The sequence below is a fragment of the Prionailurus viverrinus genome, chromosome B3, assembly GCF_022837055.1.
Source record: "Prionailurus viverrinus isolate Anna chromosome B3, UM_Priviv_1.0, whole genome shotgun sequence".
Taxonomy (NCBI): Eukaryota; Metazoa; Chordata; class Mammalia; order Carnivora; family Felidae; genus Prionailurus; species Prionailurus viverrinus.
The window spans coordinates 1,653,754-1,677,314 of record NC_062566.1 but is presented as its reverse complement, the minus strand read 5'-3'; the positions used below and the strand labels follow the sequence as shown (position 1 = coordinate 1,677,314).

General features: G+C 54.9%; 1 protein-coding gene across 2 annotated transcripts; it reads right to left on the bottom strand.

Annotated features, from left to right (window-relative positions):
- On the bottom strand, positions 1–23,449 carry RHCG (Rh family C glycoprotein). Of its 2 annotated transcripts, none has more exons than XM_047860998.1 (11): positions 23,188–23,449; positions 14,897–15,083; positions 12,546–12,696; positions 8,555–8,702; positions 7,586–7,752; positions 5,606–5,743; positions 5,283–5,419; positions 4,845–4,969; positions 4,549–4,622; positions 1,247–1,339; positions 1–445 (listed from the first exon to the last, which is right to left on the bottom strand). In XM_047860998.1, exons 1-10 carry the CDS (start codon positions 23,372–23,374, stop codon positions 1,271–1,273), a joined length of 1,383 nt encoding a protein of 460 aa, XP_047716954.1. In that variant the 5' UTR covers positions 23,375–23,449; the 3' UTR covers positions 1–445; positions 1,247–1,270. The 2 variants fall into 2 exon arrangements, with proteins under 2 accessions (XP_047716954.1, XP_047716955.1); XM_047860999.1 differs by having other exon boundaries at positions 1,258–1,339.
- Between the last annotated feature and the right edge of the window lie 112 nt (positions 23,450–23,561).

Genomic DNA, 23,561 nt, shown 5'->3' with positions numbered 1-23,561 from the left:
TACAAAGAACACCAGGAACGTTTATTCACGGAGGCTGCCATCTGCATGGCACAGAGAGGTCTGGGCGGCCCAGGGAGCAAGGGAGGTGCCGGCGGAGGGGCAGGCAGGGAGCGGAAGACCCCAGAAGTTGGGCTGGCGGCTAAGTTGTCTCCTAGGATGGCTCGTGCCCACTCCCGGCTGCCAGCCCCACTCCTGCCTGCTGTTCTCAGGATGTGGCCACCAAGACCCCTGGAGGCAGGCCTCCTGCAGCCAGAACCTGGCTTGGATGCCCACTTTGTCTGTAGCTCTCCCGTCTCCATTCTCAGGCAGGCCTCCTGGGATGAAGGAGAAAGAAGTGGAGGGCGGCCTGGGCCAGGCCAGCAGGTGGGGTGCTGCTTGCCTTGCTCCTGTGTTCTCAGCTTGGTCAGCACCGCTCTTTTGGGAGGGCCGGGGCAGTCTGTGGAGCCTGCAGGGAGAGAGCCAAGAGCAGCGGGCCACTGTGGGGTCCTGCCGTAGCCCCTCGGGCACCTTTGCCTTTTCCGGACAGGGTGGGCATTAGAGGCAAGTGGTCACATCACTCAGCCTTGTGCCCCAGACGCAGCTCTTTCCAAGCTCTGGGCTCCAAGGGGATCCAAGAGCGCTAATGAGCACAGCGGTAATGACTTGCGAAGACCCCAGTTTGTCCACTTGCATTCTGTGGCCTTGGAGAACCTGAACTTTTCTGAGCCTTAATTTTCTCATTTATTGGAAAAGAGGGAAGTAGTTGCACCTGTCGGGTAGAGCTCTCTGTGGAGGGTTAGATGCAAAAGGCACGAGGAAGGGCTTGGTGCATTCCACACGGGGGCAAGGAGACTGTGAGCTGATGGGAAGAAGAGAGGAGACAGAGAAGGAAGGTACAACTAGCCCGAGGTGGTCGACTGAATAGAGCCAGGCCTGCCGGTCCTGCTTTTATAAATGAGGAAATTGAGGCTCTGGCTCTGGGTGAAGAGATCCTCAAAGTCACAGCCAGTAAGCAGCAAAGCCAAGTGTGCACCCAGGTCACCTTCTATATATTCCTTCCAGTTCAGAGTGCCTTCCATATATCTCCGTGCCTGTCCAGCTTGCAAGGAGTCTGAGTGCCACCAACCCTCACATGCCCGCTCCAATCCAGGCAGGAGGGGTGGAAGCTCACATCCGCATTTCTTGATGCTCTCTTTTTGCTCCTTTGCTGGTGTCACCCAGTTCCCAGAGCTGGGCACCCACCGGGAGACCCTGCCCATGCTCTCACCTGCTTCTCACCTGCCCTGGGAGTTTAAGGTTCCGCGGGCTTGAGGGTGGAGTCCTCAGGATGTAAGACAGTGCTCTTCAGCTCCTCAGGCATCTGCAGAGACAGGAGGGCAGTTCCAAGGGCCCTGCCCTAGGCCAGGCAGGTGTCCCCGGTAGAACTAGCACAGCCCGGGCAAGTCAGGAGCAGCGTATGGTGTGTGGCGGGCGCCACCTTGTGATCACTGTGCAGATTGCATGCCAGGGAGCAGGGCCGTCCTTCACACAGGTGTCCTGCCCCCTACATCAGGCTAGCCACTGTCCAGGGTGCTGGGGCACTGCAAGCATGAGACAGAGTCCTTGCCCCACCAGAGCAATGGGAAGGCGTTCAAGTGACAGGCACAGTGACAATATGAGCTGCAAATGCACATGAGAGGCTGATAGCCCAGTCAGGGGCGGGGGATTCTGGTTGTGCTGAACCCACTTTTGATAGATGAGCAGGAGTAATGTGCCAGGGAGAGGCAGCATGGCAAGCTCCCTGAATAGCAGACAGGTCCAAAAGGGGGGTGAGGTGAGATGTGGGGGGGGGGGAGGGGGGAGCAGAAATGGATTGGTAGGTGGAGTGGGAGTGGGGTGGATCAGTGTTGCCTCGGCTTCAAGTCTTAGCTTTGATCTCAAAGATTGCCTCATCTGGGGCGCCTGGGTGGCTCCGTTGGTTGAGCGTCCAACTCTCGATTTTGGCTCAGGGTATGATCTCACGGTTGCATAGATTCAAGCCCTGCATCGGGCTCCGCACTAGCAGCACGGAGCCTGCTTGGGATTCTCTGTCTTCCTCGCTCTCTGCCCTTTCCCCACTCCCGCTGTCTCTGTCTCTCTCAGAATAAATAAATAAACTTAAAAAAGATTGCCTCAGCTAAGGTCCTGGGGAACAGCTGTGTCCCCTCATCCTCTGGAAAGGCACCTCATCTCCTAGGTAAACCATCCAGAGGCCAGGGGCTGAGGGGACGGCCTGATGGTGGCTTACTTCCACTGACACAGAATTACAGTCCTCAAAACGGACCACTGCTGAAAGGTATACAGCAGAGAGAAGGTGTGAACTTAGAATACATTGTAAAGATCAAAACAGAACCAAGAGTGAACTTCTATATGTGGGAATTGATAACATCTTTTAGTTTATTTCATTGGTGTCAAATCTGTGTGATTTCTAATTGTGGTGTCTAAAATAGTTTAAATTCTGACTTTAAAAATGGGATGAAAATAATTATGCTGCTAAAAAAAGGAAGTTTAGGGGCGCCTGGGTGGCGCAGTCGGTTAAGCGTCCGACTTCAGCCAGGTCACGATCTCGCGGTCCGCGAGTTCGAGCCCCGCGTCGGGCTCTGGGCTGACGGCTCAGAGCCTGGAGCCTGATTCCGATTCTGTGTCTCCCTCTCTCTCTGCCCCTCCCCTGTTCATGCTCTGTCTCTCTCTGTCCCAAAAATAAATAAACGTTAAAAAAAATTAAAAAAAAAGGAAGTTTATTAAGAATGTAATGACAGAATACTTCTTATAAAAAGAAAGAGCAGGATCTCAAATTGGGCATACAATCTCCACTGTGTAAAAAAAAACTGGGGCACCTGGGTGGCTCGGTCGGTTAAGCATCCGACTTAGGCTCAGGTCATGATCTCATGGCTCGTGAGTTTGAGCCCCACATCAGGCTCTGTGCTAACAGCCTTGAGTCTGGAGCCTGCTTCAGATTCTGTGTCTCCCTCTCTCTCTGCCCCTCCCCTGCTCACACACACACTCTCTCTCTTTCTCTCTCAAAAATAAATAAACATTAAAAAATCTGTGAGGATTAAAAAAAAAAAAAAAAAAAGACTGGAGGGAAATATGCCCAAAACATTAACAGTACTTGAATTAGGGTGATAGGATTTCTTTCTATTTTTCTCTATTTCCAGATTTCCTTTAATGGGCTTCTATTCATTTTATAATAAAAAAAAATAATTTAAAGAGAATGAATTCAAAAGCATTATTAGCTATGTACCTGAAATTGGCTTCTAATGGATATCAGTTGAAATTACCCAGAAAACTTCTGGTGTGGTTAAAAATACAGAGCCAAGGGGCACCTGGGTGGCTCAGGCGGTTAAGCATCTGACTCTTGATTTCAGCTCAGGCCATGATCTCACGGTTTGTGGGTTTGATCTCACTGTGGGTTTGGCAGGGTAGAGCCCACTTGGGATTCTCTGTCTCCCCCTCTCTATCTGCCCTCCCCCCCCTCTCTCCCCCATCTCAAAGAAAATAAATAACCATTTTAAAAATAAAATAAAAATACAGAGCCACATGAAAGGCGGTGATGGGCAGGCCCTTGTCACAGGGGCCACAGACACAGGTTAGGTCCTGCCCCCTGTCATGAGGGGAAGTGTGGGTGGCTGTCATCCTCCACCATCTAACGAAGGTAATTGCCTTCAACAATGGTCGGGAGGGAGGCCTCCCTGAAGTCACTGAAAACCCAAATCGTGGCATCTTTTTAAAGAAATGGAGTCGCGTGACATCCTAATACCTCCAGCTTGCAGAGCACCGTTTCTCCAGTTGGGTCTCTGTACTGATACTGGAATGTCACAGAACTCAGTTTCTGGACCAGACTCAGCTGGAAAGTTGAGGCCCTCCTGAATAGGCCCTCCTGAATTACACGCATAGGCCCTCCTGAATTACAATCCTGGGCAGGTGCCTGGGAAGCTGCATTTTTACAAGGTCTCCAGGTGGATCTTATGGAGACTGAAGTGGACCACACATAGTGGTTCTTAACCCGGGTTATATATTGGATTCACCTGGGGAAGTTTAAAAAAAACAAAAAAACAAAAACTCCTCATGTCCAGGCCCTACCCCCAAACCAATGAACTCGGAGCCTCGTGGGGCTTGGAGAACCTTTAAAGCTCCCCGGGTGATTCCAATGCGAACAGAAGGGTCGTGGTTCTCAGAAGCGGGTGTGCGTTTCATCAGAATCACGGGGAGGGCTTGTTGAAACACAGTGCTGAGCCTCACCCCTGAATTTTGGATTCAGGAGGACTGGGTACGATTCAAGAAATTTGTATTCCTAACAAGTCCCCAGGTGCTGCTGCCTCTGGGGAGCACAGGGGGCCATACTTTAGGAATTACTGCTCTAGAATAAAGCCTTCAGCCCGCCCCCGCCCCAGGAGACACAGTCTCCCGTTGGAGGAGTAAGGTGACGCGGGGCTCTGTCCCTCACCTTCAGCTTCTGGCTCCTCAGGACCCAGCCCAGCTGACGTGAGTAGGGTCTGTGGAGAAGGGCAGAACCCCCTTCGGGTAGGAGAACAAGTTCCTGGAACTCACCTCCCAGTAGACTGAATCCTCAAAGCAGTTCTCATCAGCAGGTTGTCCCCAGAATGGCAACTTCAAAATGACCCCTAAAGAAAGTTAGGGGTCACAGGAGGTCAGGAACCACTTCCTCTCTGCCTACCCAGCCCTTTCCCACAGTTGGGAAACTCCCCCCCACCCCCAACCCAACCCAATCCCACAGCCACAAGCGCACAGGATTCCTGGGTCCTCCGGGCTGACCTCTGGTACGTGCTGGTGGGTCCCCCACCCGCAGCGGCCCCACCTTCTCTGGCCCAGACGCTCCCACTCACCCACGATGATGCCGCCCACCAGGGCTATGGCCAGGGACACGAAGAGACCAGCAGCCTGAAACTTGCCCTGCATGCTCGAGTCCCAGGAAGTCTTGAAACCATCAAAGCCAAAGAAATTGGCAAGCCTCGAGTGGAGACAGAGAGCAGGTCAGGGCTCCACAGAGAGGCCAAGGAAGCACTTGCTGTCGCCCCGCAAATGTGAATGGGCACCAAGGCTCAGTAAACCCTGGCCTGAGCCTCCCCATGTGCACTGGACAGATCAGATGGTCTCTAAGACTCCTGAGGAAGGACAGAGGTTCGGGAGAGAGGCCCATAGACGGTTGTTCAGATTAGGGAAGGCTAGGGGTAGAGATACAACGTTGGACCCCAGAACAGCAGGAAGGAGGAATGGAGAAGGAAGGAGGGAGCCCGGGCTCCCTGCACCTCCTCCATACTTACCCTTTTATTCCATACACCTTAGCATTGGCGCAGGATGCTGTCACTGCACCCACAATGGCGCCTATGATGCCCGGGAGGCCGTGCAGGTTGTGAATGCCACACGTGTCCTGGATCCGCAGCCGTGACTCCAGGAATGGCTGGAGAGGTGAGAAGGGTGTTGCTCGGGCCCTTAGCCGTGGCAGGGGTGTGGGGAGGCCAGGATTCCAGAGGCCCCAAATACCCAGAGACCCAGCCCCCTCCAGCCCCCAGACCTCCCCACCCCTGCCAGTTAGAAACACAGACCCCGGGGTTCCCAGCCCTCTGCCCTGGCCGGGGGCCCTCACCGTCAGGTACACAAAACCCAGGGTGGAGACAATGCCGCAGATGAAGCCGACGATGAGGGAGCCGTATGGCATGAGCATCATTTCGGCAGCGGTGCCCACGGCCACCCCTCCCGCAAGCGTGGCGTTCTGGATGTGCACCTGGGTAGGGAGGGCCAGAGCTCAGTCCTCTCCCGGAGCCTGCACCCCCACGCTCTGGCTCCGGGAGGCAAGGGTGACTCACAGTGCGTCTCAGCCAGCCAGGAGCCCGCAGAGGGCCCCGGGCCTAGCGCCTGTGTTCTCTGCACCAGCAGCCTGGGCACTGTGCGTGGGCACAAATCATGTGTCCCTGCCGGTGAGACCTACTGGCATGTCTGCATGTCCCCTGTGAACCTGTGTGCGCAGGTTTGCATGTCTGATGGTCTCCCCGTGACGTACGCCGACATCAGGCCTGTTCGTGCGCAAACCCCCGAGCCAGAATCCGTGGGCCTACGACGGCTCCAGGCCTACCCGCACCGGGTACTGCGTTGCCGGCTGCGGGGATGATTTCAGTCCGTCTCTACAACAAGCCCAGGAGGTAAGGACAGTTATCTTTTGATGCTTGTGCAGAGGAGGGAGTTGAGGTGCAGGGAGGTGATGTGGCTTGTTAAAGACCACACGGCTAGCAGGAGGCAGAAAGGTAAGTCGATCCGGGTCTGTGTGGAGCCAGAGCCCCTGACCTTGACCTCATTCCGTGCCCTTGCCTGCGTGGGGGTGTTGGGAGCACACAGCTGTGCCCACATCCCTGTGTCTGATTCTCTTCCCTCTGATGTGTGAGTCCCTACCTCTCTGTGTGGCGGCTGTCCAGTGTACCCAGGGGCCATGGCAGTGTCCCAGCACACATATACCCGTGTCAAGAAGCTAGCGTCAGACTATGAGATAGAGAGGTGGTCTTCTTTTTATAGAAGAATCTACCACCATCTATGGGCTTTGGCCCCTCCCCACTAATGACAGAACAATCTGTCCCAGGGAAGCGACAGGAAGGACACTGGGAAACCATATCCCCCCACCAACCTCCCAGGGGTGTGGACAAGCATCAAAGGGGTTTCCTTTCTGAGCGTATGGGATGATGCAGGTGGAGGTTGCTTTAAGAAGGCTCAGGCTCCTGGGTAGCTCAGTCGGTTAAGCATCTGACTCTTTTTTTTTTTTTTTTTAATGTTTATTTTTGAGACAGAGACAGAGCATGAACGGGGGAGGGTCAGAGAGAGGGAGACACAGAATCTGAAACAGGCTCCGAGCCATCAGCACAGAGCCCAACGCGGGGCTCGAACTCACGGACTGCGAGATCATGACCTGAGCCGAAGTCGGACGCTTAACCGACTGAGCCACCCAGGTGCCCCAAGCATCTGACTCTTGATCTCAGCTCAGGTTATGATCTCATGATTCATGAGCTCGAGCCCCACATCGGGCTCTGTGCTGACAGTGCAGAGCTTGCTTGGGATTCCGTCTCTCTCCCTCTCTCTCTGTGCCCCTCCCCCACTTATGCACTCGCGTTCTCTCTCTCTCTCTCTCTCTCCCTCTCTCCCCCCCACCACCCCAATCTCAAACTTAAAAAAAAAGAAGAGAGAGAGACTGAGGGCCAATGTTTGGAAGATCAGAAGCCTGGTAGAGGGAGGTGCCCCTGGCAACCCTACGGGGCAGGTCTGATGGGGTGCTCAGCCCAGAACAGCTGTCGGCACCCCAGGCTGCGGGGGAGGAGAGTGAGGGGGAGGAGCTGCTCAGAGATCAACAATCTCTGAGAATCTGGTTCTGGGCTATGCCAAAACCCAGCTATGTAATCCGAACAAATCATTTGTCCCCAAGCCTCAGTTTCTTCCTCTGCAGGGTGGGTGTGATAATCCTGAGGCTGCGAGCCTCAAGGAGTTGTTGGAAGGGCGTGGTGATCAGTGCCCACCAGGCACAGGCGGTCAGAGCCGCACCTCCCCCCTCCCCGGGCTCCCCACGCTCCCCGCCCCCCTGGCTCACCATGTCCAGCTTGCCCTTCTTGTGCAAGGCGCTGGACAGTGCCACCGAGGTGAGCACGCAGGCTGCCAAGGAGCAGTAGGTGTTGATGGCAGCTCGGTGCTGGGCGTCTCCGTGTTTGGACACGGCTGAGTTGAAGCTGGGCCAGTACATCCACAGGAAGAGGGTGCCTAGCCAGACCAGACAGGGCCGGTGGGCCCGGGAGAAGAGGTGTTAGATGGGCCCAAGAGAACTTAGGCAGACCTCCTGCCCTTTTTAGTTCCAGAGACCTCAGATGAGTCCCGTGCCCCAGCAGCTTCCCACCCTACAGCCTTACTCATGCTGGGGGCTCTTCCTACGACATCCTCCCTGCCTTCCTTACTTCCTAATTCTGCTCCAGAAAGTGTAGCCTGACCCTGTAACTGGGCTAAATGCCTCCCACCTTGTTCCCACAGCACCATGAGGGAGAATCTTTCCCCCCACTGTTGGGAGATTATCTGGTAATGATCTGGTAATAATCCCTTGAAGGCAGGGCTGGGTTTTAGGAGACCAGCGTGGGTGACTGCTATGTGTTCTCTGGAATGAATGGATACAGGAAGTAGGAATTCACACTTTGCCCTGACCCAGGGGATGGAGTCACCATTTCCACTTTGTCTGCCTTAGGGCATCCTAGGGAAAACAGGATGAGTGACCAACTTCTTCCAGCCCCGTGGGAAAAAGGGACCATCATCTGGGATCCTGGAGATGTCTACAGGCAACCCCCTCTGCCCTTTCCCCAGAGGGAACTGGCTCCCACCCTCCAGACCACATGGAGATCAGGCATAGTTACGGGAACCTGAACTCCTCATGGAGACCCTCACCCATTATGGTGGTTCTCACTCCTCATGGTGGTCCTCACCCATCATGGCAGCCCTCAGTCATCATGACGGCCCTTATCCATCATGGCCACCTTCACCCATCACGGTGGCCCTCAGTCCTTATAGCAGCCCTCACCAATCATGGCGAAGAGGTCCGAGTGGTACACAGAGCTCTGCCTCTCCTTGCTCTGATGTAGGCTGGGGCGATAGAGGATCCAGGTCACTGTGAGCCCAAAGTAGGCGCCAAATGTGTGGATGGTCATAGAGCCCCCTGCATCCTTCACCTGGGGTACAGGGATTGGTGAGGCTCTGATACTGTCTCTCCCTCCCACCTGTGAGCACTTTCCTTCCCCACCAAATACACACACACACACACACACACATACACACACAGGTCCATCTGTCTCTGATTCCACAAGCTGTAAGATGGGAGCCCAGGGCCCCCCACAGACCAATCAGTTTGGAAGAGGAGAAAGCAGGGATCCCTGAACCCAGGCTGTGAGCCCATCAGCAAAATGCCAGAATATCCTCACCCAGCAGATGGGACTGTGCCCAGATCGGGAAACCCAGCCTTGGAGAGGACCTTGACCAGTCACCCAGCGGGAAGAGGTGAAGCAGACCTAGAACCTAGGGCACCCCCTAGTTTGTCACCTAGTTGGTCACTAGCTTCTGCCTTATCTTCATTCCTGGGAGCCCTTCCCTTCCCCCTGGGCCCTACCCTCTCCATATGTCTTTCTACGCAGCCACTCCTGGCCCAGCACCACTCGATCTAGACTGCCAGCATCCTGCCTATGACCTCCCAGCTGACCTTACCCTATGACCTCCCAGCTGACCTTCCACCACCCACCCCATCCCCACCCTCCTGTCTCCTGTCTCCCACAGTCAGAGCACGTAGGGAGGTTTCTTCCTCTTCTGTCCCTTCCTGCCCTCCCCCACTCCGTGCCCCTGGATTTCTTTAGGTCTGAAGCTCCTCATTTACAAAGTGGGGGAGAGGGCGGCGACTTAGCAGGGCCGTCTGGAGGGTTAAATCAGACAACTTGTGTAAAGCACCCGGTGAGCGCCTGGCACTCAACAGGTGCTTCGTGGACTTAGCCTTCCTCCGCGTGCCCCCCTCCCCTCTCTCCAACCTCCTCTTCCTCCCCACTCGGAACCCATGTTGGTGGGGGGGGTGGAGTTCCAATCAGAATCACAGACTTGTTCCTTCACTTTAGATGGGGAAATCCAGCCAGGGAGGTAAGTGTATGGTCCAAGGTCACAGAGCTTAGCGGTGGGGTTGTTGACAGGCCTGGATTTCCTGGTTCCCGGCCTGGTAGGTGCCTCTCCCAGCCATAGGACCTGGGATGAGCCCTCATGACCTCTCCGAGTCTCAGCTTTCTCATCTGTAAAGTGTGGGTAATAATTGTGCCTTTCTCAGCGATGAGGATTGAGATAAGCCACGTGAAGTATTCAGAGCAGGGCTCAGCCAAGGGCAAGTGCTCCTGACATGTGATTGTTGTATTTTAACTTGGCACAGAGACAGGCCTGAAGACTGTCAGGCATTAAAAGAATTTCTGTAGCGGGAGCCCGGGTGGCTCAGGTTGTTAAGCGTCCGACTGTTGATTTGAGCTCCGGTCACGATCTCCCGGTTCGTGAGATCAAGCCCTGAGTCAGGCTCTGTGCTGACAGCCTGGTTGGGATTCTCTCCCTCTCCCTCCCCCTCCCCCTCCCCCTCCCCCTCCCCCTCTCTCCCCCCCCCTCCCCTCTCTCAAAGAAAAACAAAAAACCATACACCAAATTTCTGTAGCAGATTAGGGGGATTTTTGAGGGTCTCTCGACTCATGCCCAAGACTGTGGATTCTCACTGTTTCAGATCATGCCCATTGGCCCCACTGCCCACCCCTCGCCTAGCCTTGCTTCTTTCTTTCTCACGCCTCCCACCACACCCAGTCCCTAAGGCCTGTGTATTCCCCTCCTTTCTATCTGTTGAATCACTTCCTTCTCTTGGTACTACCCCCAGCCCCAGTCCCATTATCTCTTACCAGGGCGACTCGGGCAGCCTCTTAACAGGGCTCCCTGCTCCCAGCCATTGTCCTTACCAGAGCCAAAGTGGCATTTCTATTACATGTGTCTGGCCGTGCCACTCCCCCATCTGAAACTCTCCATAGCTCCCCACTGCCGTCATGACAAAGTTGCCCTCGTGACTCTTCAACACCATCTTCAGGAGCCTTGATGATTTGTGTCCTGCCCCCTTCCTCCACCATTACCCCCCCCAGCCCTCCCCCAGCACACCCTCCTTCCACCAGATGGAGCCACCAGAGACCGCTCACTGTGGGCCTCCGTCAAGGCCTTTGCACTGTTTCCTCTGCCTCACCCCTTTGCCTGGTTGTTTTCTCCTTGACTTCTAGCTTTGACGTCTCTTCCTCCAGGAAGCCTCCCTGACCTGCCATGCTGGCTCAGGCACCCTCCTTTATGTCACCAAGCCCTTGACCTCACTTCTCATCACACTGCATGGTAACTGTGTACTTCCTGGTTCCCTCACTAGATTGTGAGCTCCTCGGGGTCTGAGTGAGAGTGCCCGGAGCATTGCCTGACATGCAGTCAGACTCGGAGCCTTGGTATTTACTTGGTAAATATTTGTTGAGCACTTATTAGGCATTGAACTAGGTGCTGGGGACACGGATGGTCCAGACAGATAAGGTTTATCAGAGAAGGAGAAATGTTATGAAGAAAATAAACCAGGTCAATGTGAGACACAGTGACTAGGGGTGGGGGAGGGGGGTAAGCTAGAGGGCAACACTGTATAGGGGGGAGAATCTGGGAGGGCCTCTCTGAAGAGACGATATTCCAGCTGAGACCTCAGTGATGAAAATGACTGGGGGATGAGCATTCCAGGCAAGAGCAAAGGCCCCGAGGGGGAACCAAGCTTGCTGTGTTGAGGAACAGACAGGAGGGTATGGCCAAAGCACAGAAAGATGGGGAGAGAGTAGGTTATAAGCTTGGAGAGAGAGGCTGGGGGCAGAACATGTAGGGCTTTATAACAAATGTGGATTTTATTTGAAGTGAAATTTTAAAAGCTACTGGAGGGTTTTAATCAGGGGAATTGGTCTCATACGCATTACTAACAGGTCTCCATGGCTGCTGGGGGGGGTTGGCCTGTGGTGGTGAGTGGGGCAAAGATGAAGATAAGGAGGTGAGTTAAGAGGTAGAGATATGGCGGCCTGGGTCAGTCTGGTGGCTGAACAAAATGACAAAATGAATGACTAGATGTAGTGTAATGTAAAAAAACAAAAGCAAAAAAACTCTACCCCTTTTCAGGGGTGGGGGTGTTCCAGGAAGAGTCCAAATGTAGAGGAGTTGGGGGCTAAGAAATGCATGAAGTCTCTGAATGACCTTCACCCCTGCAAAGGTACCAAGAAGTATCTGAACTAGAGTCAGAGGTCTAAGGTACCCCTTACTTGGTTCATTGAATTGGCCAACTTTAAGGGGCATGATTCCTGCCAGAATCCATGTGACTGTCACTTCTAGAGTTGTGCAGTGCACAACCTATGCAGCGATACATGTCCACCTTGGATATTCCCTAAGGCTCCTTCCTTACGTATGTGTAGCCCTCAATACACTGTGTCTTTTTCTTGGGAGACCAATCTGTGAATGTGGTGTGTGTGTGTGTGTGTGTGTGTGTGTGTGTGTAAGAGTATGTTCAGGGGGGTGCCTGGGTGGCTCAGTTGGTTAAATATCTGATTCTTGATTTTGGCTCAGGTCATGATCTCACAGTTCGTGGGACTGAGCCCTGTATCACGCTCTGCAGTGTCAGCTCATGCTGTTCTCTCTCTCTCTCTCTCTCTCTCTCTCTCTCTCAAATAAGTGTTAAAAAAAAAAAAAGACTGTGTTCAGGAACACCCACTCTTTCCACCCAATATGCAGGAAAGAGAAAGGAGGGAGACAACCAACATGAGGGGCCCCTGCTCTGCCCAGTAAATATCATTACTCTCACTTTAGAGACGAGGAAACTGACATTCAGAAGGTTAAGTGACTTGCCAACATTGAACCGAATCCAGCTGGCATATCTCCCCAGCCCTCCCTTTCTCTATTTCCCTGCTGTCACCCCAAGTGGCCTTTCCATCTCCACCCCCGTTCTGATCCCTGCTCACCTCTAGCAGGCTGAGGAGGATAAACTCATTCACTGAGAAGAGGGTCACTTGGAAGAGGGTCATGATGAGTAGCTGGACAGGGCTGACTTTGCCCAGAACCGCCCCAAAGGCCACACAGACAGAGCCCACGCAGAAGTCCGCATTGATGAGGCTGTGGGGAGATGGGTCAGGGGAGGGGCTGAGGGAGCAGCAAAAAGCTGCGCTCCAAGCCCTGGGTTTGAATCTGGACTTTGGTCATCTATGGATTTGGACTGTGGCTTAACCTTGCTGAGCCTCCGTTTCATGATGTCGCAAGGGCACATAACATCCTAAAGGTACTCTAAGAATGAAAAAAAATAACAGGTGAAGGGTCCAGCAAGGCAACGGCACATACCAGAGGCCATGCCCTTCCTTCGTGACCCCATCTCAGCACCCCCTCCTTGCAGGCAACTTTGTGGTCAAGGCACCCAAGTCATCTGGCGGCTGTTGTTGAACATGCTGCATATTTGTAGCCGCGCCCTGCCCTCCGTCCTCTACCTGCCCTTCCAGAACCTCTTCTGACTGCCTCCTCTTTCAGGAAGCCTTCCTTGATTCCTCCACCCACATGTGGTCTCTGTCTCCAGACTCTTAGATCTCACTCTAAACACACCTGTTAGTTACCAGGGCTCTGCTTGGGTTTGAGCTCTCATGTCCTTACCCGAGAGAGAGGATCTGTGTCCAGGGAAGAGAGAGAGGGCTTCCTGCAGGCCGTAGGGAGCTGGGGGCTGGGTGGAGGGGGCAGGAAGGCCAACAGAGAGAACAGAAGCAGAGAAGCACCTAGGTCCTTCTTAAGTCTGGACCCTGAAAGCCTAGCCGGTCAGCAGAAGGCTGATGGAGAAGCAGACAGCCAGGTAGGTGTCGTGTGGCCAAAGGAGACCCTGGTTCCATCCACGTGCCTCCTAACCCAGGCCTTCCTGGGCCGGGCCAGCGGCAAAGCTGTCCTGGATTGTGAGGCAGAGTCAGGAGAGTTGTTAATAGGGGTGGGGTAGGGACAGTAGAGGGCTAGACCCGCAAGCCATTCGCAGCCAGAGGAAGTGCCCCTGCCCCACGCTCAGGTGTGTGTGTGTGAGCATCAGGAGGTGAGAAGGAAGAGACCAGCTGACTGTAGGGCCAGGGAGTGGAATGGGGGCCGTTCTGTCAGGTCCCTCCCAAGACAGAGGATGTTCATCGGAGCGTCTGCTTCACTACGAGCCTTGTTCACAGCTGTGTCCCCAGGGCCTCACATAGGGCCCGGCTGAATGAATCATGACAGTTACTAAGTGCCAGGCACAGAAATAGCTGCCTGGTACAGCATATGTCCTCCTGTGCCACACGGGTACTGTTATTAGCCACATCATACAGATGAAACATGGGGCTTAGAGAGGCCGAGTTATTTGCTGATGTTCCCACAACTGCAGCCAGAAGACCCATCTGACGTTGGGCCTCCAGCTGCCGGGAGATGGAAGTTCGGATGTCACCTCTTAGGAGGGCCCACGGAGTTTTGGGCAGAGCCTGTAGGGGAGCCATGACCCTAGAGTGACAGGTGGGACTCTTCAAGTAGGCACAGGAGCCAGGAGGAGGGTCTAGGGACAACATGAGCATCCAGTCCTGAGCACCAAAAATGGGCTCGAGCTCAGTTGCTGAAAATCAATCCCCTGAAAGCCAATTTGCCAAAACTCAATTCGTCAACTCACCAACTCACCCAATCACTGGTTCACCCAAAACCTGCCAACTCACGAAGTTCATAATAATTCTCTTTGGAGATTTTTAAAAAGTTGTATACTTTTGTTTTTCATGCAGCCATAGCTCTTTGGCTGTGGTGGCCAACGAAATATATTACAGGTGTTTTCATACTTTGGATCTACGGCTTTGGGAGTGAGACTTTCTTGTCAAAGATTTTATACAAAAGACTAATTTCTTGGCTCCGACCATGTTCTATCTAGTCAACTATTTTTCCAGTTTCTCTAAAGTCGTGGATTCATTAACTGGCTTCAGTGAATTAATCATCTTGCAAGTATTTGGCATGTTTTAAGTTTCAGACACCTGGCCTATGATCCCCGGTCGGTGCCCTATATGTGACAGCAGGGGCTTGCACGTTAAACGTGGTTTTATGGCCATTTGCCTCGGAACCCTTTCTGTGGATTTGGCCTTCCCGCGGGCTGACGAATGTTCTTTTGCATTCCCGCCCTCTCGCCCTGTGATCCCCGCCCCCGGGCCAGCCCCTCACCCCGGGCCCCGCCTCCGGGCCCGCCCCCTTTCCCAGGGCCCCGCCCCTCGCCCCCGGGGCCCGCCCCCATCCCTGCAGAGCCCGCCCCGGCCCCGCCCCTTGCCCTCCGGGCCCGCCCCGCGCTCACTTCTCCACGCCCAAGCGGATGTAGCCTTCTTTGTAGGAGTGGAACCAGCCCTGCATGAGCAGCGCCCACTGGATGCCAAAGGCCGCCAGCAGGAAATTGAAGCCCACCGAGCTGTAACCGTAGCGCTGCAGGAAGGTCATGAGGAAGCCGAAGCCCACGAAGATCATCACGTGCACGTCCTGGAAGCCTGCGGGGAGAGTGCAGCCGGGGGGCTCGGTCGCTTAGCCCGCCCTAGCCCTGGGTCTGGGCCAGCAAAGCCCCGCGCAGAACCTGTGTCTTCCGGGCCACTGGCCACCCAGTAGCCTTCCAAGCCCCCTCCTTCCATGTCTGCATCCGGATCCTGGGGCCAGGGGCAGTAATGAATGACTTTCCTGTGCATAAAACAGCCGCTAACCCCCCCCCCCCCCCCCCCCCCCCCCGTCTTGTCCCGAGAACCTCTGGAGGGGGCTGGGCTGGGAGGAAACCAGGGTAAGCCTCCCACTTGAGACCACTCGTTCTAAGGCCAAGGAAGGCCTGGGTGTCCCCTCAGGAGATGGCAGCTTCCTTTTTCCATCCACACCCTGGGTGGAGGTGGGCAGCTGGGCATTTGAAATGGGGGCCAGGCTGTGGATTACACCTAGAATCTAGGGTCCAGAACCCAGACTTTCTGCACTCTGCCCCCTCAACTGCATCACTTTAGTACGGAGAAGTTAGTCTCATCTTGACTGGTGAAGCACATGAGTTGATCACTCCCGTGAAGGTCACATCCCACCTCCACCTCCAGCAAGTACCCTTTCCTGAATCACTGAGACCTGAATTTGGACCCGTTTCCTCCATCTGGTAGACAGATGACTCTGGAGAGTCAGGTAACACACTTGTGTCTCAGCACCTTCTGGAATGCTTAGTCACAAATGCTGCAGAGATTAAATGCGGATATGTATGTAAAGTACCTAACAGTGTCGGTCCCATAATAGGTGCTCAAAATGGACAAGAGTCATTATTTATTGTTACTTAGGCATAGGCTAATTCTGAGTTCTGAACCAACTCTTTCATCAGCTCACAGTGTGGTCCTGACAAGCCACTTCCCATCAGCCTCAGTTTTCTCCATAAAACCAAAGGACGGATTAGAATGATCTTAACTGTCCTTCCAGGGCTAACGTTGCCCGATTCTAGATTGCCAGAAAAGGACAGAAGGGAAGCAAAGATAGTCACAAAAAATAAGACGCTAAAAGGAATTATAGGTGCCACAGGACACAAGAGAAGCCAGACTGAAGGGTTCCTGGTGGCCAAATCGGGCAGTTTGAGCATCAAAATCATTAGGTACTGGAATGAATTAAAACCATGACTTGGGGCGCCTGGGTGGCGCAGTCGGTTAAGCGTCCGACTTCAGCCAGGTCACGATCTCGCGGTCCGTGAGTTCGAGCCCCGCGTCAGGCTCTGGGCTGATGGCTCGGAGCCTGGAGCCTGTTTCCGATTCTGTGTCTCCCTCTCTCTCTGCCCCTCGCCCATTCATGCTCTGTCTCTCTCTGTCCCAAAAATGAAAAATAAAAATTTGAAAAAAAAATTAAAAAAAAAAAAAAAAAACCATGACAACAACAGTAACTCAAAGTCGGACGTAAATGAGATCGTGAGGAGGGCTCTTGCTTGTACCAGAACGCCGAGGGCCAGACGGTTAAATGTAGGATGAGTGATGAAGTCGGAAAATCGTGATTTTCACAGTAAAGGTTCCATCAGTGGGTGCTAAATCCAGGGAGAAATTTTGATGAAGAGCAGAACATTTGCATTGTCTTCAAGAGTCTCCCCATGGACTGCTTACAAGTTACAAGGTAGAAAAAAAAAAAAACCAACCAAACAAAACCCAGTAATTACGAAGTGGAGAAACGGGGCAAGGTCTTCACCGAATGATCAAAATTAACATCGCCGATAAGGGACAGATGGATAGCACACGCCTTCAGATGTGACACCCTGAAGGAGACACATCACCGGTATGGTATTCCAGCCCAGAAGGCATAATCCTATTCTACTCGTGAGGAAGCATCAGACAAACAGAAAATGAGTAACATGCTGTTAGAAACGGGGGGGGGGAGGCTGGAGTCCTGAGCAATATCAACGTCATAAAAGACAAAGAAAGGCCGCAGGAATGTTCCGGGTTAAAAAAGGATAAAGAGAAATAGGTCTACTGCATTCAATACCTAACTCAGGACTGGATCCTGGATTTGCCTGGCGGGGGCAGGGGGGCAGGCAGTGGGGGGGGGGGGGGGCGAGTGGGAGGAGAGCTATAGAGGTTGTTATTGACAAAGTTAGAGACTAATTAGAAAATTAGATTGATAAAATTCGATAGAAACTGAATATGAAGGAATTGCACAATGTACATTTGTGGAATTGATTACTGTGGTTGCAGAGAATACCCCCATTCTCGGGAAACATCCCGGAATCTTTAGGGCCACAGGGCCATGATGTGTCTGACCCACCCTCAGAAGATTCGGACAAGAAAAGAGTGTATGTGTTTGCGTCTCTGTGCAGAGAGGGAGAGAAGAAGCAGGGAGCTGAATCGGAGTTAAAAGTATACAGTGTTCTTTGTGCTGTTTCTGTTTTAGCAACTTTTTATAAATTGAAATTATTCCCAAGTAAAACGTTTAAAAAAAAGGCGGTGGGGGGGACCTGCAGGCCCCACTGGCCTGCCCCCTTCATTCCTTCCTCATTCCTCCCCCCTCCCCCCACGCGTCAGCTGCACCTGCCTCCGTGTTCCTCAGTCCTACTCCGGGGTCTCTGCCTGTGTCCTTCCCTCCCCCTGGGATGCGGTTCCCACAAAACAGCCAGAATCTCTTCCTGCAGATCTCAACGAAATGTTGCCTCATCACAGAGGCTTTCCAGACCACCCGGTTTGAAGTGGGTTCTCTCCCTCTTCTTTCCTTTCTGGTTCTTATTACAGTTTGCAGAACGGTGCGTTTGTCTAGCCCACTAGACTGTAAACCTCCCGGTAGGTTTTGTTCACTCTGCCGGTCCCCAGTTCCTCTGACCGCGTCTGGGGAGCCCCGCCCCCCGCAGGCCTTCCTGTGGCCCAGGCCACGGCCACAGCCCCCTTGGCTAGCGGCTGAGGGAGGAGGCCCTGCACGCCGCAGGGCAGGCCCGGGGCAGGGGGCGTGCAAGCTGATGTAAGAGAGCGGTGGGTCTCACCCCAGCATGGCGCTCTGAGCTCCTGCCCGGAGACCCGTGCGAATCTGCGCGAACAAACAGCAGCTGGGTGTCGGTTTCACGATGTGTGCAGCTGATTGCGTGTATTATCGCATTTCATGGTTTATCACGTTTCCAACTGTCGTGGGGGAATCTGAGCTAATGCGCGTGAAGCGCCATACGTGGCATTATGGTTATTCTTGGGGAGAACGGATGGGTGGCAGACTGGAGGAGAGGTGTGAAAGAGGGTTCCAGCAGCAGCCGGGGAGGGGAGCTGGCAGGAGGGCAGGGCTTCTGCTGCAAGACACAGGGGATCGGAGGCAGTTGTGGAGTGGGAGGGAGGGGCTGGGTCTGGTGTCCTTGGAGTTGAAGATGACCACGGGGATGTGGGGGGGGGGGGGGCGGTGGTGGATCGTGAGGGTCGACAGGGCAGGTGGGAGGAACGGAGCCTGGCTGTGCGGGGTGGAGTGGGGATGTGAGACTGGGCAGGCCCGCAGATGGAGATGTGAGTCAGAATGTGGGCACGATGAGGGGGAGACAGAAGCTGAGAACTGGCCTGCCTTTGAGGCTAGCAGACGGGACAGGGAAGGCGCTGGCGGGGGTGGTGGGAGGAATCCCTGGGAAGAGGCAGCGTCACAGAGGATGGGGGCCTTTTCAGAAGAGGCAGTTTGGTGGCAGAAAGGAACCCTGTGGGCAGGGACAGGGGGTGGGGTATGGGGGGGCCCTCCTGGGGGGTACTGCAATTTCGGGGCTGCCTTCATTCTCCCTGAGGCCCTCCCCTTCTCCGTGCCTCATCCCTGCCTGCCCCCTCTAGCCAGTTCTCTGTCCTCTGTGACTCCTCCCGTGTCCCAACCTCTCTCTTTGACCTTCTCTTTCTTGGTGTCTCTTTCTTCTCCCCCCACCTCAGGCACACGGATGCCACCTTCTCCTCTCCTTGGGCACCTCCGCATTCATTCTCTTGCTCCCTTTCTCTTTATCTCCCAAACTGGTCCTAATTTAGAATCCAGACATAAAACAGTTGAATAGTTTACGTTTCATAAAGTTTGGTGCTAGTTCCTAAAACGCTTTTACCAGTAATGGTTTGAAAGTCCCAATCGTGTGACCTTCAGGAAGGACATAATCCCTCTGATCTGCAGTTTCTTTTTCTGTAAAATGGGGGGGGGGGGAGGGTAATACAGGGGCTCAGGTGGTGTTCACCCCAGAGGTTTACGGTGCACATTTAATGACTTCATCCAATCCTGGGGCACAGGCCTGGCTCTTTAGCAACTGATGGGTAATATCAGCTACAATTTCCCTTTGTCTCCTTCAAGATTGTCCAGGTGTTTTGCACTGAGTTGGCAACTTGCTGTGGGACAGTGGAAGTTGGAGAGATACCTGCCCTTCCCCCCTCTTTCCCCAGCATGGGGTGACGCAAGCAGTCTTGCTGGCCCAGAGTCTGGTCTCTCAGCGGAAGACTCCAGCTGGCGTGCCAGCCACAAGAGCTGCCACAAGGGGGCAGCAGTACCCCACTCTCCCCTTCTCCACCCCCCTCCTAGCTCACTCTCCCTCACTCCCAGGATGGGTCCCGCCCCCCCTCCCCCTGAGAAGCTGGCCTAGTCCCTGAAATCTCTGAAATCTGAGGCCAGAGTTCCCCTCGCCCTGGGCCTCAGCGGCTTCTTCCGCTCTGCTGCACCAGCACAGAAAGGGTGGTGCCCCGCCTGGTACAACCTGGGGCCGCCCTTTTCCCATTCACTGTAGGCCAGTCTAGCCCAGACTTTTCTTTGAGACCTCCTGGCCAGTCCCTCACTTGCCCAAGTCTCCGTGCCCACCTCTCTGACGCCTCAGACGCCTCAGTGACGCCACAGAACCACCCCGTCACTGCACGGTTTCCTGGCAATGGGGCAGAGGCCCAGGAAAGCAGCTGGGCTGCTGGTGGGAGGGCTCAGCTGGTCCCTGCCTGGGTCACGGACGCCACCCCGAGAGTGTTGGGCAAATGTCTACCGTCCACTCCCTGCACCACAAGAGGGACAGAAATGCCCTGCCTGACAGAGCGTGTGAAAAGCACTCGTAAGTGGGGAGAGAACAGAGGAATTTAAATGCTCTAATAGTTGAAATTATTCCTGAACATGTGTCCTGCTCCCCCTTCAGTCTTCCCGGGACGCTTCAGGAACCCAGGCTCTGATGGCTCCGGGGGGCTAACCTCCCCCAGACCCTGCCAACGGCCTCTCGGGCTCCAGAGCACCAGCCCGCGGGGAAGTTTTGTGTTCGGCAGCAGGTGCCTGTAGCGCTGGCCTCCGAGGGCACTGCTGGGGCAAGTCTCCAGCTGGCTCTGTGCCTGCTGCCTGCCAAGGGGCCTGTGTGTGGGGAGCAGCCCTTGGGCCCTCCTGAGCCCCAGCCCGAGCCGGCTGGATCTGGACTCCACTGGAAACCCGAGATGCCCAGCAGGCTCCACTAATCCCCTGGGCCTGAATGAGGCCCATTATGTTGACAGCTTGGAGCCAACAACCCAGAAGGTACCACAAGGGTGTGCCCTCATCCTCTGCCCCTGGGAACTGCCACACTGGGGTCCCACCTGAACCAGGAGGCCACGTGCCCTCTAACTCCGAACCACAGCCACCATGACCCAGTGGACCTGAGAAGGGCTGGGCAGGGGGAAAAGGGAAAGGTGAACCTGAAGGAAGGGGAGTGGTCCAGGAGCACGGGCCTGGATGTCCAGGGCTCCTGCCCTGGCCCTCTGGTTTCCTAGTCACCCCCTCTCTGGCCTTAGTCTCCTTGTCTATAACATGGGAGTCCCAACAGCGCCTTCCTGGCAGGGTTGGGGGGGGGGGGCAGGTCAAAGGAGAGAACGCACGTCTGGTGGCTTGAGCTGTTGTGACTGGAGTCCGGAGGCCGGCCATCTCTCCCTCTACTCCTCTCCTCTCTGTCACTTCCTGTTGATGGCCAAGGGGAACTAGCAGGAGAAACTCAAGCCCTCCTTGGTGGCTGGGGCTGTCTCATCCCCCTTAGCAGCTTCCCTCCTACCCTTTCACAAACCCTACCGCTGGGCCACTCTGCACCACTCACCTGCTCCTGGCGTACCTGCCCTGCCTCACCCCTCCTCACCATCCCACCACCTTCCAGGAAGCTGTCTCAGATCTCCTCTGCCCAGAGAGCCTGACATCACTGAGGACAAGGCACTGGGGTGCCCTCCATGAGTCTGGGAGCCCTTCGGGGTCAGAAAGCAAGGATGTGCAACTTGTTCATCCACAACGGCCTTGAGTCTTGGTCTGTTGGGACGGTTGTGGTGTACGTCTCTGGTCTGGTGAATTACTATGAGCGCAACCTGTCCACTCCCTCACTCTCAAAAGTGTCACTAGTTGACAAATTACGTGGCCACCCTATGGATAGATGGTTGTTGGGTGAATTGATGACGGTGGGGCATGGAAGGTGGGTGTGGATGGAGTGGGGATAGGAGCTGGGGAGATGTGAGGACCGCAACCCTCTCTAGGGAGGCTCTGGAGCTCCTATTTTAGGGCTTTGAGACCTCCCACTGTCTGGACCCCTCAAGGACCTATGAATGCCCATGGGAGAACTTGTCCCCTGTGCTTTGCTGAAGGGCTGGTTATGGCCGAGAGATAAGCAAGAGCCAGAGTGAAGTAGAACAGGCAAAGGAGGAGCTCAAGCTGTCCTGCCTCTCCGTTTGCCAGATCCGTCCGAGGAGAGTAAAGGTGGGCAGTGAAGAGTGGATTTGGAGTCTTAATTCTAAGGCCACAGCTGTCATGGTCTCTTAACATACAACTCTGAGAGGAGCCCAGTAGAGGCTGTGGTTTCGACCAGCACAGGGCACACTCCTCTTCCATAACCTCCCTTCTGCTAAGCGCCGTATTTCTATTAATGTAACCTGTGACGGCATTCGCTTTCTGGCAGCCATGTAATATGGCCGGTTCCCACTGAGTTGGCACCCCCGCCCCCCACTCTTGTCTTTTTTCATGCAGGCTGTCATCCTCCATGTATGCAGTTATTTATTTGGAGCTAAGTGAAATGTTATTTCTGGAGGCAAAGGCTCCCCTCGCTGAGGGTTTTCAAGCCATGGAGGGAACGCCAGCCGGCCTAGGTGGCTGTTGCGCGTGAGCTTTACGGTTCCCTGCGGAAACTAACAGTCCATGACTCTGTGCACACCAACCGTTGGAATGATTGTCATTGGCTGCTGGTAGATGGTGTCCAAAATCAGAAAACGCAAGGGCATGGGAAGAGCCTTGGGCTGAGGGGTCTGGAGGTTGGGCCAACCTGAGTGACCTTGGACCAGTTCTTCCAGCTCCTGAGTCCTAGGGCATCTGTGCTTTGTCCACCTCCAGTAACTGCTTCATTAGGAAGTGCGGGTTCCATGCCCAGCCCAGCACTGTGCCGGAACTTCCTGTGCCCTGTCTCACCCCAGCTTCACCCCATGCCTGCACGCGAGGTGCTATTATCATCCCCTGCTGGACAGATGTGGCTGGACAGATGTGACAGAGTTTCAGGGAGGTTGATGTTTTCCTAAGGCTTATCCCCCTGGTTAATGGCAGAACCATGAGAGGAGTGAGGCCTGGTGATTCCAAGGGCACGCTCTTAACCCCGGCACTGCAGATACCAGAGAATGAGGGCTGTTCTTTCTTCCCTTCCAGGCCAGATGAGGGTTAGGTGCCTGGGTCCCATATGCTTCTCCCCATAGCAGGACTGGCAAGTCAGTGAGCCATCCCTGCAGCCTTTGACATCGGACCTACCTCCTTAAGTGGCCAGTACGGGCACAGCTGGACAAGGGAGCCAGGGTCACCCCCTGGTTGGTGACTGAGATGGGACTTGGGTCTTTCAAGGACAAGTAAGGCTCTCTGATGGGGAGGTTGGAGGCCTCTGATGGCACCTGGAGTGAGCTCACCCTGGCGAGCTTTCCCTATCGCTTCAACACAGGGAAGAGTTGGTGCCCATGTGGCCATTTGTCAAGCGTGCCCTCCAGGGGCTGGCAGGTGCCGCGTGGGGAGGCTGCGTGGGGAGGGCCAGCGGGCTGCGGGCAGCTTCTCCTCCTCTAGGGCCCCCGCCCCCTGTTCCCGAGCAGCAGGCTGCACAGGTGCGGCAGGCAGGGCTCTGAGCAGGGTGGGGGACCTGCCCGTCCGCCTCTGCGGGGCCTGCGGGGTGGCCGGACTTACTCGGGTAGCGGTAGTAGAATTCGTTCTCCATGTCGCTGGTGGTGTTCTCATCCCCCTGACTGCCGATCCAGTGGGGGTCGGCATCGAGGTCGTAGCGCACGAACACGCCGAAGAGGACCACCAGGGCCACCTGCAGGAGCAGGCAGGTGACCGGCAGCCGCCAGCGCAGATTGGTGTTCCAGATCATGCTGCAGGGGGCGCCTGGCCGGGAGGGCAGCGGGCAGTTCGGCCGTCGGGAGGCGGAGGGAGAGGCTTATAAGACCCGGGCAGGGGCGGGGCGGCCGCGTGGGGTGGCGGAACAGCTGACCCGGGTGCCGCCCGCGCGCTCGCCCAACCGGCAAGGGGAGCCTCGGGCTCGGGGCTCGCCTGTCCCC

What these genes read in the sequence shown, in the direction of transcription:
- RHCG (XM_047860998.1), bottom strand. Translation starts at nt 23,374, where the DNA reads ATGATCTGGAACACCAATCTGCGCTGGCGGCTGCCGGTCACCTGCCTG. An exon ending in TCCTCCTCAGCCTGCTAGAG is followed by an intron (nt 8,703 to 12,545) that starts GTGAGCAGGGAT and finishes CCTGTACCCCAG; the next exon opens with GTGAAGGATGCAGGGGGCTC. An exon ending in GGTGGGCGGCATCATCGTGG is followed by an intron (nt 4,623 to 4,844) that starts GTGAGTGGGAGC and finishes AACTTTCTTTAG; the next exon opens with GGGTCATTTTGAAGTTGCCA.